Source organism: Melozone crissalis, unplaced genomic scaffold (genome assembly GCF_028551555.1).
Source record: "Melozone crissalis strain CALT ecotype California unplaced genomic scaffold, PUWL_Pcris_2 ptg000045l_1, whole genome shotgun sequence".
Classification (NCBI taxonomy): Eukaryota; Metazoa; Chordata; class Aves; order Passeriformes; family Passerellidae; genus Melozone; species Melozone crissalis.
In genome coordinates, this window is record NW_026535823.1 from 23660407 (window position 1) to 23680135 (window position 19729).

Sequence of the window (19729 nt, forward strand, 5' to 3'; positions counted from 1 at the left end):
TGAGGGAGCAGGCACACACACAAAAGAGGTGTCCCTAAGGCCACATAAGATGCAGAGACTCATTCTCTGTTCCAAGAGGACATGAGGGTCTGCAGAGTCCCAAAGATAAGGTCTATAATGCCAGACCTGCAGCTCATGGACTGATTTGCAATGGTAGCCTGAATGTTCTAGAAACACAAGCAGAAATCTCTCCTGAGATGACCAAGACTTCCAATGATTCTTTAAATTTCATCTTTTGGTGATCTCAAGCTGGCTGAGCTGGCAAGGACCAGGAGTCGCTGACCTTGAGCAGCACTGCAGTGACTGACCCCGGCTCCCTGCCAACTGCAACTGCAAAAGGAGGAACACTGGGCTTGTCTCCTGGTACACTGACTCAGGAAATGCAAGGTGGAAGTAGCACACACAGCCAGTTACTGCTGCTCTGCAGTCAGGCAGCTCCTCTTTAATGCAGGCAGCTCTTGCCTGGGCAACCCTTACAGGCAACCAGACAGCAACAGTGGGTACAAGAACATCCCCACTGCAGCAGCCTGAAGACAGCATGAGGGCAGCTCTGTCCTTAGTATGTGGGTATCAACTCAGCTTGGCTCAAGCAACTCAGTTTGTCTTCCTAGGACATAAGCAGTCCCCTGCAGTGCTGCCCATCTCTGCCACTCTGAATGGGGCAGCACAGTTCTGTTACGCAATCACTAGGCTGGAAGAGACCTTAAAAATCACTGAGTCTAGCCCATGCCCTAACACCTCAACTAACCCATGGCACTGAGGGCCACATCCAGTCTTCTCCTAAACACATCCAGGGATGGTGACTCCATCACCTCCCTGGGCAGCCCATTCCAGAACTTTATCACCCTTTCATAAAAAACTTATTCCTAATACCCAACCTGTATTTCCCTTGATGCAGCTTGAGAGTGTGACCTCTGGTTCTGTCAGTGCTGCCTGGAGAAAGAGACCAACCCCACCTGAGCACAGCCACCTTTCAGGGAGCTGCAGAGAGTGATAAGGTCAGCCCTGAGTCTCCTTTTCTCCAGGCTAAACACCCCCAGCTCCCTCAGTCGCTCCTCACGGGGTTTGTGTTCCCAGCCCCTCTCCAGCCTCGTTGCCTCCTCTGGACACACTCAAGGGTCCCAACGTCCTTCCCAAACTGAGGGGCCAGGACTGGACACAGCACTCAAGGTGTGCCCTCACCAGTGCCAGGTATAAGGGGCAGAATGACCTCCCTGCTCCTGCTGGGCACACTATCCCTGATCCAGGCCAGGAGCCATTGGCCTTCCTGGCCACCAGGACACACTGCTGGCTCGTGTTCAGTCAGCTGCTGACCAGCACCCCCAGTCCCTTTCTGCCTGGGCACAGTCCAGCCACACTGTCCCCAGCCTATAGTGTTGCAGGGGGTTATTGTGACCAAAATGCAGCACTTGGCACTTGGACTTATTAAACTTTATCTTATTGGACTCTGCCCATCCATCAAACCATTCCAGGTCTCTCTGCAGAGCCCTCCTACCTTCCAATACATCGACACACACTCCCAGCTTAGTGCCATCTGCAAATTTACTAATGAAAGACTCAATCCCCTCATCCATCTCATCAATAAAAATACTGAACAGAACTGGCCCCAGCACAGACCCCTGAGGGACACCACTGGTGCCCGGCTGCCAGCTGGATGCAGCAGCCTCACCACCACTCTCTGGGCCTGGCCATGCAGCCAGGTCCTAACTCAGCACAGAGTGCTCCCGTCCCAGCTGTGGGCTGCAGCTTTTCCAGGAGAGTGCTGTGGGAGACAGTGCCAAAGGCCTTGCTGAAGTACAGGTACAGAACATCCACCAGGTGGGTCACCTGGTCATGAAAGGAGACCAGGTTGGTCAAACACGACCTACCCCTCCTAAACCCCTGCTGGGTGGCTCTGATACCCTGGCCATCCTGTGAGTGCTGTGTGATGATACTCAGTACAAACTGTTCCATCACCTTACCTGGTACTGAGGTCAGGCTAACTGGCCTATAATTACCAGCATCCTCCTTCCTACCCTTTTTGTGAATGGGTATCACACTGGCCAGCTTCCAGACATTTGGAACCTCACCAGGGGGACAGGACTGTTGGTAAATGATGGAGAGTGGCTTCACAAGCTCATCTGCCAGCTCCCTCATCATCCTGGGATGGATCCCATCTGGGCCCATGGATTTATGAACATCCAAGCAGGTCAGCAGTTCTCTGACTGCCTCTTCCTGGATAACAGGAGGCCCATTCTGCTCCCTGACACCATCTACCAGCCCAGGAGGACAGCTGTCCTGAGGACAAGCCATCTTCCCACTAAAGACTGAGGCAAAGAAGGTGTTAAGCATTTCCACCTTCTCCTCATCTGCAGTTACTGAGTTCCCTCCTGCATCCAGTACAGAACAAAGGTTGGTCTTACCCTTCTTTTTGGTGTCAGTGTATTTGTAAAAACATTTTTAATTATCCTTTATAAAAGTTGCCAAATTAAGTTCGAACTGAGCTTTGACATGTCAAGTTTTTTTCCTACATGCCCTAGCAACCCCCTTAAATACTTCGTAAGATACCTGACCCTCCTTCCAATGATGATACATCCTCGTTTTATTCCTAAGTTCCCTCAGAACATCGTTGCCCATCCAGGCTGGATATTTGGAAAAAAGACATTTCCAACAGAGATACCCCAGCCAAACGTCACAAGACACTTGTCACATAGCTCTACTCATACCTTTCTTCTGATGCTTGTATATTTCCAGCTGCCTTTGCTGCTGCAGTCGCAGGGTGTTGATGATGGCAACAGTGAGTCGGAGAGCCTCTCTGGGGTAGCCGTGGGAGCGCAGCGCATCCACCCGAGCGCAGGCTGTGGGGACGTGCTCTGCAAGGCAAGGAACAGGGCACGGCTGAACCACAGGCATTGACAGGACAGCACTCATGGGCCACCTTTTACTCATGTTCCCCAAGAACAGGGCACGGCTGAACCACAGGCATTGACAGGACAGCACTCATGGGCCGCCTTCTACTCATGTTCCCCAGGAACAGGGCATGGCTGAACCACAGGAGCACAGGCATTGACAGGACGGCTGTCATGGGGCACCTTCTACTCATGTTCCCCACACCTGAGCTAAACTCCTGCTTCCTGTCTTGAATTCATCCCTTTCTCCCTGCTCCTGGAAAGGATGCCTACCAGGAATACTAACAGGACTCCTTCCACTTTCAACCCACAGCAGCCACGTCAGTACCTAAATCCCCACCTCCACAAAGCTTATCTAATGGCAGCATTTCCAACACACCATTGCTGCAGTACCACAGCTCCAACGCTGCCTGTTACAGCCCTGCCACTCATTTCTCCTAAAACCTGCATGGCCTATCTCGATTTCTCTCACTGCTCTCAGGGCACAGGGTGAGGCTGGGCATCCAGCACTGTGCTGGGGGCACTAGCAGACTTGGGGTGATGCTTTGAAGTGACTCCTTAACACCTCCATGGAGTGAGCTCTGCAGACATCCTGTCTCTTCTGCAGTTCTCCTACCTGGTGTTTTATTATTAGGAACAGTTGCACTAAACCCCCTCCCAAGACTCACAGTTGCTTAGGAATTCATCTGCTCCCGCTGCTTATTGCTCACCTGAAATCACAAGCAACTGTGGAGAGGATTATGACTGAGCGAGAAATTAGCAGGAGCAGATGACATGACATGCTGCATAACAAGCAGCAAAAATCCCATTTTCTTTCAAAATGTCCTACCAAGGGGAGAAAAAAACCCAGGCAAACACAGATGATCTGAAGATATTGTAGAGGGATAATTTCTATTCCTGGAAGACTTCAGAAAGCTCTGGAAATGCAGACAACCACCTCCACAAATGGGGTATCCACATCCCAAAGGTCACCCACAAGGAATACATGAGGAAGAGATTTCAGAACAAACACATCTGTAAAAGAGCTTCTTGTTGCTCCTTCTATTCATTTGCTAAATGGATGAAATATTCATCTTCTCACTGAATTCATCACTGGAAGTTGCTGACAAATCACCCTCCTCTCCCAGCACTGAATCCCTGAAGAGATGCCAAGAAAGCAAAAGCGCAAAATCCAAAAATCAAGGCAAATGCATCAGAAAAATAGCAGGCACCAACCAGCTGGGGAAAAGGGCTCACCAGAACCCAGATTAGGCTCAGGAGAGGGGACCTGTGGCCACCACATCCCTTCTAGATGGAGTCCATGGATGCACTAACCCACCACGGCTGCCTGTGGCTGTGTGGGACGGGGACCTCCTGCCTGCAGCTGCCCAGAACTCTTCCCAGAGCAGAAATTTCCTCTCCTGCTCCAGCTAAGGTGTACCAACAGCCTAGATTTGAGCCCTTCCTATCTCCTGGCATTAACAGCAACTTAGTGCCTGCTACTCCAGAAACTACATCTCTAGACAACTTTAAATATTCTCTTTCCTTGTGGCAGACCCCAGCTTCTGGAGTGGACAACAGTGCAATGGTGGGCTCTGACCTGTTCTGTGTTCATATATTCAACTCTTGGACTGCAGGGAATAAGTAATTCCCCCTTCCTGGAGGTGGGTGGGGACTTGTGTCTCCCATTTTGGGGTCTGTCTTAGGGCTGACAGCCATACCAGGTTCCCCCCCAAGCTCTTCATCTCACTCGTTCTCATCCCAGGCAAGTAACTGTTGAGGGTCCACAGATCTGCCTGGAGTCATGACTTTGCAGGAGAGAAGAATTTGTGTGGCTTGAGGTACTTGGGCTAAAAGTCAACAACACAGGAGGCCTCTGGGCTTGCCTGGCCCACTACACCTTAAGGTATACCTCCCATGAGGCTTAATTGTACTGACTGCTAATTGCCTTTGAGAGAAGACTAACAAGAAGGGGAGAGGAGGAAACAGAAAATACGGAGGATACCGCTGTGCTTTGCAGTCAATTTTCAAGAGACTTTAAGTGTCCAGACCCCCTGTACTGGAAACAGTGAGGGGTTGCTCTGGGAACAGCTAAACACTGGCAGGATGAAAAGGGACATGATGAGCTTGGTCCAAACTGCCCAAGAGAAGGCCAGACTGTAAATATGTGGAGAGTGGGTGGGCACTGAATTCTTCTGCTCCCCCCACTCCTCAGGCTAAGGGCCAGGGTAGCAATTTCATTCTAGGATGCAGGAATTGCAAGGACCCCAGGCAGCCTCAGGCGACTCCTCTCCACTAGAAACCCAACCCACACAGGCCATGAGAGGGGCTCTGCTTTGGATGCTCACCCAGCCACAGGGGCTGTCCCTGGGAGTTGAAGAGGAGGCTCTCCCCCTCCCGCTGGTAGGAGGGGGACACGTAGAAGTCGCTGCTGATGATGCGCTGCAGGTGGCTGTCCTGCCAGTGCAGGTCACAGCCCTCGATGGCCCGCGTGAACACCGTCCGTCTGGGCCTGGCCAGGGAGTCTGCAAAGGGAAAAACATCAGTGTCCTGCTGGGGCAAGGGCAGCCTGCTCCTCCTCCCAGACACGACCTCCCTGGGCACAGCTCTGCCTTTACAATGACAGCAAAACCTGGTCTCACCCCAGTAGTTTCTGGGAGGGACATGGGCTCTGGCTTTGGATACCTCTGCTGACTAATGTCTCCTCAGGCAGCATTGCTAAGTAACTTGCTAGAATAGCTGACTTGGTCAGAGAGGTGAGAAAAGAGCCAAGCACCACCCACCCATTTGCTCTGTGACCACAATCCACTGTCACACACCAGGCTGATGCCTTGAAACCTGGCAGTGTGCTCCCGCCCCTGTGACACTGAGCATGCAGGCAGCTGCCCCTGGGTCAGGACTGGGCTTCCTCAGCATTACTGCCCTGCAAGCACCATGAGCTCTCCTCCTCTGCTCCAACACAGTCTCAGCTGCACTGAACTGCAGCTTCTTAGATTAGCAGCACATGAAGCCACGAAGGGAACCACACGAGGGTGTCTCAGCTGCCTCCCAGTGACTGGGGGAACCCACCATCCCCAGCAGCCTCTGTGGGCCATGTGAGAGGGCTGGAAGGGAGGAGACAGCATCATCTGAAACCCCACTGCTGCCCTGCACCGGATATCTGCTCCTCTTCAGAGCTGCTCTGTAACTTCACGGGCCTTTCTGAAACTACCAAATGCTGGATTAGCATTTCACCCCATCCAGACCAATCAAGACAAATGGTTTGATAAGAGCAAAAAACCTGTCTGGAGCAATCCCACTATCACTCCAGCCACACTGGATCATGAAGGCCAAACACAGCTGGCAGGCTGCAAAACGGGAAGCCCCAAAGGGGGTGCAACGTTCCATGTTAGGTCCTGCAACCCACAAGAGGGGCTGAGCTAAAGGCATTCAAGGGTGGAAAACAAAAGGCACTGTTCAAAGCTGATCCAGGGAGGCTGGGTAAACATGCTCTGGAAACGATGGCAACAAGCAATTAGCCGGAATGCTGCAGGCACCCTGAGGTGGAGAGAAATTAAACAGGTGTTTGTATGTTGAGAACCAAGGCTGCTCACTTTACCAGGAAGGATTTCAAGAATCAGCTGTTCTTCAGTAATAAAAGAGGCTGTCAACAATCTGGAGCAGTATTTGCATATGCACAAACATGAACCCCAGGACACCTCCAGGATCTGGGCTGCTTTCAGTCCCCTTAGTGGAGAGGCAGGAGCCCAGGGACAAGAGAAGGAGACATCCCTGGCATGTGCTTTGGGAACTCCCTGAAGGTCTAAAACAAATGACCTGTTCAGCCCTAGCAACCTTCCCCAAATGCCAGAGCAAATCCTTGGGAGAGCTGGGAACATCGGGGGGTAGTCCTGGGACTGATGCAGGACATGGAGCAAGGCCAGGTTTAAATTAAGCTGCTCCCTGAGGAAGAGCATAGGGAGGCTGGGTATGTGGTCCTGGCTGGTTGGCAGGACAGCCACGCTCCCAAACTGCTGCTGCAGGACCAACCCCACCCTGAATAATGAAGTTTCCCCTGTGGCATGGCTGCTGTCCCCCTCTCCTCCACCCACTTTGGCCACACATAATACACCGAAGAGCAATCCAGTGCAGCAGACAGAGGCATGTGAAGAGCAATAACTTTCAATTAAAGTCTACTTCAGGCAAAAGGAAGGAGAAAGAGTGCTTAAACTTAAAGGGATCAAATGCTTTGTCAGCGGTTGAGAAACTATTTTAGCACTAAGGAACAACCCCTTAACTACATCGCTCTGTCTGTGCTCTGCACTTGAACTGCGTTAACATTCCTGGCTAATGACTTCCCTACCACCTGAATCACAGCCTTTAAGTGAGGCTTAAGGGCAGGGAAATGGGCTCTGCACCATCTCCAGCTCCTCACTCTCACAGCCAGGACTCTTGAGCTCAGCTCTGCTCTGTGGCAAGCAGCACTGTTTTCCTATATTACCCCATGCCCAAACCCACACTAAACTCCCTCAAAATCAAACTGCTTTAGAACAGTCCCTAAACTCAAAACACGGGCAACTTTACCCTGTAGCAAAGAAGCAAACATTTATATATAAACCAGAGGCTGTGAAGACAAATATTTTGTACTCCTATGACTTGCAGAAACATAACCAGCAGCTGAAGAGAGTTCTCTCAGCTTTGGGGTGAGTTCTGACCTGGACCCAACCCCTGTGGCTGTCAGCTGGATTTCCACTCCCTGCCCAGACTCACCTTGGCTGTGACCGGAGCTCTGCGTAAGCGCGTTAGTGATGTTGGGAAGCTCGTTACCATAATTGCCATCTTCCAGGGGACAGACGTCCATCTCACCCCACTTGCGCAGCTGCCGGAGCCAGGAGGATTTCTCTTCCAGCTTGCAGTGTGGGTTTAACACCACACACACCCACAGGGCCCCTAAACAAAGCCAAGAAATCACGGAGGTGCCACCGCCATGCGTGCGGGGCAAAGCTCTCCGGCCGCCCCGAGAGCCTGCGAGGTTCCATCGAGGTTTGTAAACTCATTTCAGCATAATGCAGAGACCCAGGAGGGGGATTTACACAGCTTCTAAATTAGGAGGAAATTAACTCTATCCCAGCTGAAACCAGGACAAAGTAAAACTCCTTCGTAATGAAGCTAAATTATAATCTCATGAGATGGGGGACAGTGGGGAGGGGGGAAGGAGAGAGCGGCTGTGTATGAATTTGTGAGTGCTTCTGTCTGCCAGGACAAATCTAGTGTTTGAACTACACATCAAAGCATGCTTAAAAACACCCTGGCAAGCTGCAGAGTCTGCATCTCCAAAGACTAACCTGATTTTGATCCTACCCACGTTCCAAGCGCTTTAAAACCCGCTCTGAATGCTATTTCATCTGCTATTGTTCTTCAGGCCATTTGCATTCAACTATTTAAAAAGGAGATTTGGTGTATTTTCTTTCTTTTTTTTTTTTTCTTTTTCAATCCCTACTAGCCCCAAGCCTGCAGAGGAACCAGCAGAGGAACCTGGAGCTTGGCCTGATGTCTTGCAGACAAGAGCCCTCCCTGATGCAAGCCCTTTGGATCCCACAAGTCAAGCTGCTCACCAGCAGGACACCCACACTGACACCCTCTGGGTCAACCATGGGACCTCACATGATGCTGGTGATGCTGTCTGCTGTGTGAGAGACAAAACCAGAACCAAGGACATCTGTCACCATTAAGATCCAGCTCATCCTTTCATAAAACAGGGCTGATGCTGGTGCTGCTAACTGAGCCTTGCAGACTATTCCGAGTCACTCACTGCTCCGATAAGGGCTACAGCAACCTGAGTAAGTGTAAACCCGTTGGTTTTTCTTTAGCTAACTCCATTTCTACCCAAATTTCCCTGCATAGCTGCCAGGATGTAGCATGTCCCCTCCCTTGTGCTTCCCTGCAGAGTGGGATGGCTGTAGGCTGACACAGCTGCAATATGAGGTATCCCCAGGGATCCCCTCAGGCTGAGCAGCTCCTGCTGCTTCTCTCTCTGTCCATGTCAAATCCTGTCACACACGTGGAACAGCTCAGCTTCCTGCAGAAACACCCTCCCTGCCTCTCCTCCACGGGCTCAGCAGAGCCCTGGAGCACCTTCCTTCTCCCTGCTGTCCCTCGCCTCTCCATCACTCCCAGAGCCAAAGTTCCCATCCCAAAGTGACAGCCAGCAGCACAACATCACCCAACATGCCTCCACTGCACAACAAGGAGATTCCTCCACAAGCCCCAACCACCTCCCTCGCTGGCTGTGTTTGGAGCAGCAGCTCCCCAGCCCTGCCATTGAGTCAAACAGCCCCAAGCAAGGCTGCAGATCCAACAGGAGCCAGAGCAGCCAGTCCCTCTGCCAGACAACATGAGGCAAACCCAGGCTGAGCAGCGATGTCCTGGCCCTGGCTCCACTCTGGTGCATCTCTGCTCCTCTGCATTACAGCTGAGCTTTGGTGGTGCTTCTGGGGTGCATGGCCCCTGACCAATCCTTTGCCAGCTGGAACTTGTGGACATGTCTGGTTCAAATCATTAGTAAGGCGTGGAGGCTGTGCCTGTCTGGCTCCTTGGAGCTGCCTGGCTGGGCAGGACAGACGTCACCGTGTCACAACGCAGATGGTGGCAGCAGCATCACATCCAGGAATGGGCACGGGAAAAGCAATTGCAGGCACGAGCACCAGCAAATGTCCAAAGCAGCCCTTGCCCAGTTCAGCTCAATCTCTGCCTCCAGGAAAGCCCACCAACACCTCACTTTTTTCTAATGAAACAGGGGGGATTAAGATTTTTGAGCTGCAACATCAGCAATTAATTAACGTGTAAAAGAGGTACCTCCCTGGGGGCCCATCCTTACCAGGGTAGATCTATGTCACTCACTCACAGGCTCTTGCAGGCTCCATGGGGGATACCCAGACATGGCATCTTTATAAAAATCAGGTCTCAGCTCCAGAAAATGAATCTTCCTTAAGGAAGGGGATAGAACTTCCCACCTCCTCGGGTGGCCATGAGATAAAACCTGCGCTCGACTCTGGGTGTCGGGCATTCCCTTCCCACCAGTGCTCCCGCCTGTTGTCACTGCTCTCACTGCTCTTCGCCCACCTCGGGGGTGTTTGTGTCAAAAGCAGCCTCGGGCAGTTTCAACTCACGCCTCTGAGGGTGCACAGATCTTGGCTGACAGGCAGTAACAAGGCTTGGTGCTCCAGCTTCACCGCCCCCAGGAATGGGATGCACCCGCTGGATTTTTGGCTCCCACAGCTCTGCTAATATGCGTTCCTCGGAAGCCTCATGACTTTGCTGCCTATTTTTGAGAGCCCTCTGAGGCATCCTTTGCATGCCAAAACATTATGCCCCTGGGCTCTCCTGCAGAAAGAACGATGTGGTGGGGAGGTGGGAACTAGGAGGGAAGTGAGATTTGCATCTGTCTCAGTCATGATAATTATCTGGGAGATATAACGGAGTGGTTTTCTGAGCCCTGTGGTCAAGTGACATCAGCTGACAGCACAAGTGACTCCTGTCCTGAGCCGAAATGCCACACCAGGTCAGACTCCATGTCTCTTCACATGCTGCAGAAACCTTCATCTGAACTTTCTGATAGCAGGAGGTTAAGTGGGGAACAAAGCGGCAGATCACGATTAAGCTAAGCCTCTAAACAAAAATGCTTTTTGATGACGGGGCTGGGTGCAGGGACAGGGTGGGTCAGAGCCTTCCCAGCCCAGTGGTCCTGGCTGCAGGCCCCAGAGCAGACAGGCGCTCCGATCCCGCGCCCAAGTTTCCCAACCATCAAAGAAATTCTCCCGTTTCCCACAGGGTCGCTCCCCGGCTTAATCTGCTGAAATTCCCCACTGTAAACAAGTGGCCGAGATAAATAAACCCGTCTCCAGGCAGATTAAGGTCAGGCTGCACTTCAGCTGGTTTTTCGTCTATTTTTCGTAATTAGGCTTTAATCGTAAGTACTAATGCGCCAGGGCAAATACTCCCACGCTGCTGAGCTCTCCAACCAGCAGGTCCTTCCTCTGGCTCCCCAGCAGACGGGGCAATAGAGGTTCAGTTGGCAGCACAAGCACAAGCAAACCATCCCGTTTTTATTTTCATTTCCTTTTTTTTTTTTTTTTTTATAACTCTGAAATCCTGCAAAATCCTTTACATTTTCCCCAGCATAAATCCACAATCTTCTTTAAGGCTGATCTTCTTCCAATCCCACGCAAGTCTGTGATGCAGTCTTTGCTAAAATCGATGATTAATTATTAAACACGTGCCCAAAATAATTTCCAAGAGGCCCTTTTTTTGCTTCTAAGTGGTGGAGGATTGTGGTCTGTGCCAGGGCTTCCCGTGGCAGCTGGCAACAGGCTCCTCGTCCCTCCCTTCAGCAGTAATGGTAATACTGGCAGCTTTGGCATCCACAACCCACAGGCAGTGGGATGTGGTGCTTCCACTGCCCCATGTGCCCTGGCTACTGTTACCCACCCAGGGATGGTTTAGGACACTGCTCTGCATTCCTGATGTTTGTTACTGGTGAACACCTCCAACTCTGCGCAACTCTGGTCTCTGTGCCTCCACACCTCCTTCAGAGATATGCTCTGCTCCAACAGTAAACACTGCACAAGGCCAAATGCAAAAGGCTTCTGTAAAATGAAGGAATAATCCCTGCTTTGAGTACAGTCCATGCCCATTCTGGAGTTGCTTCTTGGAACATCACCGTGTCCTCTACAGGAGCTTCTCTTCAGCATGGAGATGCCCAGACCCTCACGTGTGATGCGCCTCTGCCAGGCGAGCTGCTCTGACGTGTGTTGGCTGGCACCACGCTTCCCCTGCTGTCGTGTTGATCCAGCACTGGAAGGGCCCTGACATTCCCCAGCCACTCTGCCATCTGCCAACGGGATCGTGCTGCCACCTCCTCCCACTCTGCCGACCAAACCTGCGTGCACCAACCTGGTCCTTGTACGGTTAAGCCAGGACTGAAACCCAACCACCCTCGCCTCTCCTGGGCAGGAAGGGAGGGAGGGCTCTCGCTTGGATAGCAGCTTGGAAATCTGGCCAAATAATCTGTAATTTTAAGCAAATTGCTTCCTGCGTCCAGGCCTGCCCACACACCCATCCATTCATATATCACCAGTGTGCTTGCTTTCTTCCATGTGGAAATTCTGGCTTGGTGGACTTGGCCACCTCTCCGGGCTCCTTGCATATCCAATTGTCTAGCTGCAGCATCCCAAAATCCTGGAAATATCTTCTTGGCAAGCAAGCACAGATGAGCTCTCCAGAGCTGGTGTGGTTATTTCCATCCAGGAAACTTCATACAGAAACAAGACATCCCATCCTGCCCAGATCTTGTCTGCATAGTTTGGCCAGGGTTCCCAGCCTCATTTCTGTTTGCATTTGTTGGGCACTTGGTAGGTGGGTTTGTGATTTCCAGCTGCAGTTTCAGATGTTCCAGATCCCAGACCATCCTAATCCTTCTTCCAGTTCTACCATATCCCTTTGGTGCCAGCCCATCCGCCCCTGCCCTTGGCACAGTATCTCCTACCAGCAGGCTGCAGAGGAGCTCAAACTCACTCATCAAACTATGGCTCAAGTCAAACTATTCACCCAAGATCCCATATATCCAGGAGAGCACAGAACTGCAGGGTTAACTCCGCCACACAACCCTACTCCCCAAGCCCACGTCATCTAAATGTTTTATTCTAATGATATTACAGTGTCAGCCAGCTGAGCTGGTGTCTAAGGTGCTTAGCTAGAATTACCCAGAACTGCACTTCCCTCACAGCCAGGCTCTGTGCTGCCCATCCTGCCCCCCTCACCCTGGAAACGTGCACCAGAGCAGGCAGAATCTGTTAGATGTGATGAGACTTGAGAACCCACCTTCCCCTCTCTGGATCAAGGTTCCCCCAGGAACAGAACTTCCACATCCAGGCTACATCCAGCCCCTGGGGCTCACCAGCCCTGTGTCCTCCCTCACAAAGGCTTTGCGGCAGCTCACCAAATACCAGCCTGCTGGAAGCACAGGACCAGCAACACACTGCACAGCTATCATCCTTGATCCTTAGGGGCAGGTTTAAGGTTTTGAACTGTGTGGTTTGGGCCTGATCCAGCTATCACAGTGATTCCCCAGCAGGGAATGCAGTAAGATCCTGGCATGTCTCAAGGTCTCCGTTCCCAAAACAGAGCCCCACAAAGCCTCTGTAATGATGCCCATTGGGCCAGCAGACAGGTAACTCTGCTCCTCTCTGCAAGGCAGTGACCCTTACCCAGCTCATCCCAGAGCTGCCGGCACTTCTCTGTTATGCCTGTCCCCTGCTGCCTCCAGAGGGAGAGCCGAGGATCAGCCATGAACTGCTCTGTAATCAACGTCAGCATCCTGGCGCCATTGGAGTCCCTCATGCGCAGCATCTCCCGGACCTGGGAAGGACAAAGAGAAAGCCTTGGGTTAGACAAACCATGGCCCCACAAAGGTGCTTAAGACACATTCACCTGGCTGGCAACCCACAGCTTCCTCAGCCTGAGGGTTCAGACTATATGTAAATACATACATACTTATATATGTGTGTGTGTATAATGGACAGTCACACATTATAACCCTCATGCAATGGCTGTGATGAGGCTGACTGGAGCCCGGTTGAGTAGCAGCCACAGCCAGGCTGTGAAGGAGACTGAGATTAAGAACATGAAAGCAAAGCCCTTCTGCAAAGAAGGGTGGTGAGATCGGTGGGTTATGGTTCCACCTTCCCATGGTCTTGGTAGGCTTTGCAGGGTTGGTTTTTTCCCCACTGCGCTGAAGGGGAGATGAGGGAATGCCCTTCCTTGCACAGGGATCATGGTATCCATGGGAGGAAAGGACCTGCCAGAACAGCAGGTGAGACAATCCAGGCCTGACCCAGAGCCTGGATTACAACTGCCTGCTCTGCGACAGGGCGAGAAGGCACTGGAGCAGAGATTCCCAGCTGTGATGGGCACCCTGCCAGGGCAGCCAGCGAGTGCCAGCTACATGACATGCTGAGCAGAGATGGGAGAGAGCAGCCGGCTCCTCACCTTGGCAAACATGGAGTTGAGCTGCTTCCCCGAGCCGTAGTACCCTCCCTGAGATAGGAACAGCTTCACCTGCTCTCGGACCTGCTCCTCGTCCAAGTGCCAGCAGTTCTCGTCATCGATGCTGGCCCCAGCAGTGGGGTCAGGAGCGCCTGAGAGGATGGGGGGGAGAAAGAAGAGAGACAACCATGTTTATGGCAGCAGGGTCAGCAGTCCCACTAGCAAGGAGTGCACCTACCTCTGTTTTATTAGGAACCCACCTTTACTTTATCAGCTCAGGTGACAGAAAACCAACTTGATTCCTCAGCAGTGAGCCCAAGTGGCAGCACTGTGCTGTCCTAACACAGTACTGGCAGCAGCCATCAGGAAGGATATCCTGACCACAGGGCTAATGCTTGCATGGCCCCTCACCCTCTGCACTCCACGTGAAATGAGGCTGAGGAAAACCAGGGACCTGCCTTCCTCCATGGCCCCATGAGTGCAGGCAGCACAGCTGCAGAGCCTGCAGCGCTCTGCAGCTCCAGGGAGTGCCCAGTGCTCCTGCTCCACATGGCCGGTTTGTTAAAGCATCAGTAAAGCTCCAATTCCTGCAAGCCCTTCCCCATGTCTGGAACAGTCTAACAAAGGTACTACTGCACTTGGGCTCCAGAGCCCTGGGTTAAACATCTGGTCCTGCCCCTCACTTGCTTTAGGACAGGGGACAAGTTCCCGGGTGTCAGTGTACCTGCCTGAGAGAGACCCTCTGTGGGAAAGAACAAAGGATCAATAACCCTTCAAAGAGCAAACTGTGACCAGAGCAGGGCCTTTGGCGGGCACACATATGCGTTCACACGCTGCATTTCATCTTCCAGAGAACAAAAGAAAGAAAGAAAACCCACAATTGATTTAAACAAGTTGGATCAAACTTCCCTCGCCTTGCCCTTTCGATTCCCATTTTCTTGCCTAAACATTATCCTACATCCCAGCCATGGGTTCCAGGGCTCACAGGACAGGCAGTAGTACAACTCCAGTGAGCAGCCAAGAGCACAAAAGGGAACAGAAAGTTGAATTTTCAGCTGTCTGCTTTTGGGTCCTGCTCTACAGAAACTCCTTAGGGAAAACCAGTACCAAGGAGGGACTGCTGCAGCTGGAGGATGATCCCCTCCACTTTGGTCTGCTTCTCCTATCTCCCTCTCAAGAGAGGAAGAGGGTCAGCATAGGAAGAGCAAGGTGCTGCATGAGGAGCCATGGGATGCTGTAGCTGACACATTCCCAATTGAATCTTCATGATGTCTTTTCCAAAACTGGGATCTGGTTGGGGAGCAGACATCACTTTCCTACAGAGACAGCCTGGGATGCTGTGCACACCCCAGCCTTGTGCATTGCTGAACCAGGAGCTCAAATACAATTCATGAAAATTGTGCTCCAGGATGCCTGCTCAGCAGGGCAAGTGTCTCTTCCTGGCTTGTAAGCAAGACAACATCAACCTCAGGGATTCTGCTCCTCCAGCAGGCTGAGGACACTCCTGACCCGCTAAGATACAGTTTTTTGTATTTAATGTCCTTTACAAAATTACTTTAATTTCTGCTAATAGTCACTGCCTGAGAGAAGTTCCAGCAAGCTCTAGGCATGCTGAAGGGACAGGATGCTGCTGCTCCCTCTGCAGAATAATTTATAGTTGACACAACCACATAATTGGGATGAGAGCTGGAGCGGCAGAAAGGAAATCACAGTTCCTGGATGAGCACGAGGCCTTTTGCCACATATGCCCTGATCCTGATCCCACTCCCCTGGAGAAGCAGTTAAACCCTGAGCCCTCAGAGGGCGAGTCCTGCTCAGTGTACCACCAGAGTCAGCTCAGAGTCCCGAGGGACAATCACAGCCAGGGACAGGGGCAGTCCATGCCAGCCCCCTGAGCTTTTCTGTGCCTTTTCCTTCCCTCCCCCAGCCTCATCCTTATCTCGCAGATAAAGAGCAGACAAGCCGGTGATTATCCCCTATCAGGAACCGATGACTAATCTGTCTACCATGAGCGCTTATCCGGCCCCTTCGCTAGGTATCCCAGACGCTTGCACTCTTAATATCCTCCTCCCCACCATCCTGCCTGCTGCAGCCATCCAGAGCAGCCTCCACTGCCTCTACAGGGTCACCTGTCTGTCTGCAGGGACAGGAGGGCACGGTCACCTGGGCTGACCCATCCCACCGAAGCTCAGCTCATCCCTCATCCCTCACCACGGCCGTGGCCGCTGTGACAGATTAAGGAGGAGGTCACAAAATGTAAAAAGTAGGTTCGTTCTTTGGGGGTTCCCGGGGCTACCCCGCCGTGCCTGCTGCTCACACGTAGCGTTAGCAACGGAAAGCCCGAGCAGCGAGGAAGGGAGCGCGCAGCTAAATAAAACCTCCTCCTCCCACGCAACACATTGAGCACTTCGCACGTTGGGGTTCGGGCCGCAGCCAAATTAGCAACGCGCCTCCCGCGCCTCCAAATAAAGCCTGAATTTGCTTGTAAATGTATTTTTCTCTCCTATAAAAGATTCAGAGAGAGGGCTGTAATAGCGAATTCCCACACGTGCAGCACAACCCGGCAGATAACGGGCTGCCCAATTACGCTGGGGAGCTGGATAAACATTTAAGAGCAAACAACGGGATTTGTGCTGGGTTTAAATATTAATGGCAGGATTTGTCCACTTCCCCTTGCCAACGTTCACACCGTGGGGGCTTCAGCAGCGGCACGCCGTGACGCAGCTGATGAGTGATTCCATGTCTCGGCTCCAAAGGAGCTGGGAACGGCATGTAAAACAGCCCGGTGCCTGCATAACACATTTCTCATATAGCAGCATTCGTGCTCCAAAGAGCCCTGTTTCAGATGTGCTGGATCCTGGTCCTGCCGGATTCAGATTTAAGGAAACACCATTGCACATCTTGAGTGGAAAGAGTGTTTCACCAGCCCGTTTACACTGGCTGTAGAAACTGAGATAAAAATGCAATCCATCACACCCCGAGCTGGGCTCCCCCCTCACTGGGAGCTCGGGGGTTTAACTGTTTGACAGCCAAGTGAGACTTGGCAAATACAATGACTGAGGAAAAAGGACTGGAAAAATCTACAAATTAGAAAACAGAGTGAAGTCAGGCATGGAAAATTCAACTCCTTGCTCAGAAATTAGCTGCCCAACATGAAGAAAACAAAAGGGGCTCCTGGACTGGGAAGCTGCAGGTTTCCAGGGCTGAGGAGGCAGTAGGATCCTGTGGGTCATGCCAAAGCACTGTCACATCCCAAACCCAAGCTCCTGAACCCAAGAAGGGGAGATACATCAGCTGAGTAGTGTGGAAAGCACTCCCAGAACATTTGACGTGAAGCAGGATAGGTGATACAAAGAAAAAGGCAAGATTATAATTTTTAACCAGTACCTGGAGCCGATAAAGTGATGCTAAAAGCCACCCAGTGATAAGGGTGGCTGCTCCAGCATCTCCCTTATGGTCATTTCACCCGACTGTGCCCAGCACCCATCAGTGCTCTGGGGCCTGGCCGTGCCAGCCCCGGGGTCAGTGGTGCCTGGAGCAGGGCTGGCTGTCGTGGTGGCCATTCACAAGGGCCATCTCATGACTGCACATGGTGGTGTTGCTGAATGCCTCCAGGCTCCTCTCGGCGTCCAGAGAGAAAACAGATGTGAAGGATCAGCTCAGGGCGGGGGGTGGGGAGGACATGGACAAATAAGCAAACGGCAGAAAACCTTGAAGAGAAAATAACCAGGCACCAGAAAGGAAATGAACTCTAACAAGGGATTAAAAATAGCAGCAAAGCAAGGAATCCAGCTCTGCCAAGACTCCCAGTTCATTTTCAAGTGGAGGCAAGTCAGAGGGAGCTGCCAGGGCAGCCTGAAGATTCACATACACCCGACAGCATCGGGACAAGGGAATCCAGACTGGCTCCCAGCATGGTGGACAGGAGCAATGTGGTCCAGCTGGTACCAGTACCTGGTGCAGCCAACTTTGGAAGCTGCTTGTCAAGAACCACTCGTGCTCTGGAGTCATTTGGCAACCCCAGCTGCTCTGCAAGACAAGGAGAAGAGCTGCTTTTCTCTCCAGCACTCAGGTGTGCTTTTTCCCTTAAATCCACCACAGCTCAGCAAACAGGAACATGAATGTCCTGGAGATCTGACCTTCTCCTCCTCCCCTGCGGGAAGGCAGAATTTCAAATAGATTTACTGGTGCTGCCCTCCAGACGCTGTCTCGAGATGACCTGAAAGTCAAAGAGTGCCCGAGGACTCCTCAAACATCAGCCTTGGCTCGGTGTGACAGGACAGGCAGGGACTTCCTGCACACTGACCTGGCAGCCAACTCGCTGTGCACAAGAAGCAAGGTGGGACAGTATCAGCCCAGGAGCTGAAGGCAAGCTTAAGGTGGTCAAAAGCTGATAAAGTGATGCTAAAATCCTGCATGTAGGATAAAAGGGAATGGATGAGGCAGCAGGCTTCTTATCGCTCTTGCATGAGGAGATCTGCTTTTCCCATGTCAAAGCCTGAGGGACCATTCCCATTCATGGTTTTCCATAAGTCCTGTCCTTCAAGGAAGCTCCCAAGACCCTGCAGGACCACGGAGGCCCCTTGGTGATTCACAGGGCTTGTCCTCAGAGGGAGTTGCCCCTGTGCCTTGCAACAGCAGAGGTTTTGTGGCTTTTCTCCCTTCTGGTTGAGAAGAGCATCCCAAGCCCTTTGATGGCACCAGCTGAGCACCACAGGTACAGCATCATCCACTGGCATTGCCATGGGCCAGACAGACCACCCCAGCCACAACTCCTGGACGGCTGGAGTCCAGGGCAGCAGCACCCTCTGCCATGTCCACATGCTGCTCAAGCTGGGTGAGTTACAGAGCTGCAAACATGGGGTGTGCCAAAATCTCCTGCTCTTTACGCAAGGAAGGGGGAGAATTCATCAGTGATGCATGAAGGGTACCTCTAAGCCCCAAATCTGGGCCCACAGGCACCGTGCCATCTTTAAGCTCTCAGAAGAGCAGACGGAACAGGGTGCCAATGTGGCCACCACCAGATGATCCTCATTCCCATGGAGTCCCAGCTGTTGGATCCAAGCTTTCCAGCTGCAGTTTCTGGCTGCCCCCAGCATTCCACCCACCAGCAGAGACCAAGCAGCCACAAGTCACAAATCCTTGCAGCCTTGCTCTGTGCCAGGCAGCCACACTGCTGGCTTTGTCCCCTTGGGGAGGAGCATTGAAACCTACCCCGGTGCCCTCCCTCCAGCTGCCACTCCAGACGCCACGCGCGGAGGTGCCAGACACGGGAGATGCTCTTGCTGGCACACGCTGCCCTTCGCAGCCGAGGCACGGGAGCAGAAACGTGACCCACTTCAGCAGGCAGAGGTCAAGTGGGGAGCAGAGCTGCAGGCACACCTAGGCTCTGCTTGGCCTGAATCCTCCGGGAACACGCAAGCGCCTTGGCTGCGCTCCAAGCCTCCATCATTACTGGATAGTTTGCATTTCCTTCTAGGAAGGCAGCCGGGAAGATCGGCACGCGGTGCGCAGCCTGCGGCTACAGACTCCTGCAAGGAACAAAGCTCCAGTGCCCGGAGTTGAGCGCGACAGACAATGGACAGTAATTTTCTCTGCCATGCAGGCTCTGCAGGAGAAGGAGCATCCCTGACAGCCTTATTTTACAAAACCAGACAACCCCCTTGCACAAGGGGCATTCCCCAGCCAGCCTGGTGCAAGAACAGCTCCTCAATCCTACAAACTCGCCATAGAAACAAGGAAAGAGTGACCAGAGGCAGGTGAGGAAGACCTGATGCTGATAGAAAGCTCAACAGACTCACCCTCAGAAGAAGGAGGGGCAGGGAAAAAAGAAGGACTTC

The 19729-nt window shown here is 52.3% G+C and overlaps 1 protein-coding gene across 1 annotated transcript in view; it reads right to left on the reverse strand.

The window, feature by feature from the left end:
• ZSWIM5 (zinc finger SWIM-type containing 5) overlaps nt 1-19729 on the reverse strand; it is a 97765-nt gene that overhangs the window by 8954 nt on the left and 69082 nt on the right. The window contains exons 3-7 of the mRNA XM_054285607.1: nt 13893-14041; nt 13112-13262; nt 7617-7796; nt 5216-5392; nt 2706-2852 (exon numbers count right to left, since the gene is read on the reverse strand). Of these exons, the coding sequence (XP_054141582.1) occupies nt 2706-2852; nt 5216-5392; nt 7617-7796; nt 13112-13262; nt 13893-14041 (804 nt within the window). The remainder of the gene's footprint in view (nt 1-2705; nt 2853-5215; nt 5393-7616; nt 7797-13111; nt 13263-13892; nt 14042-19729) is intronic.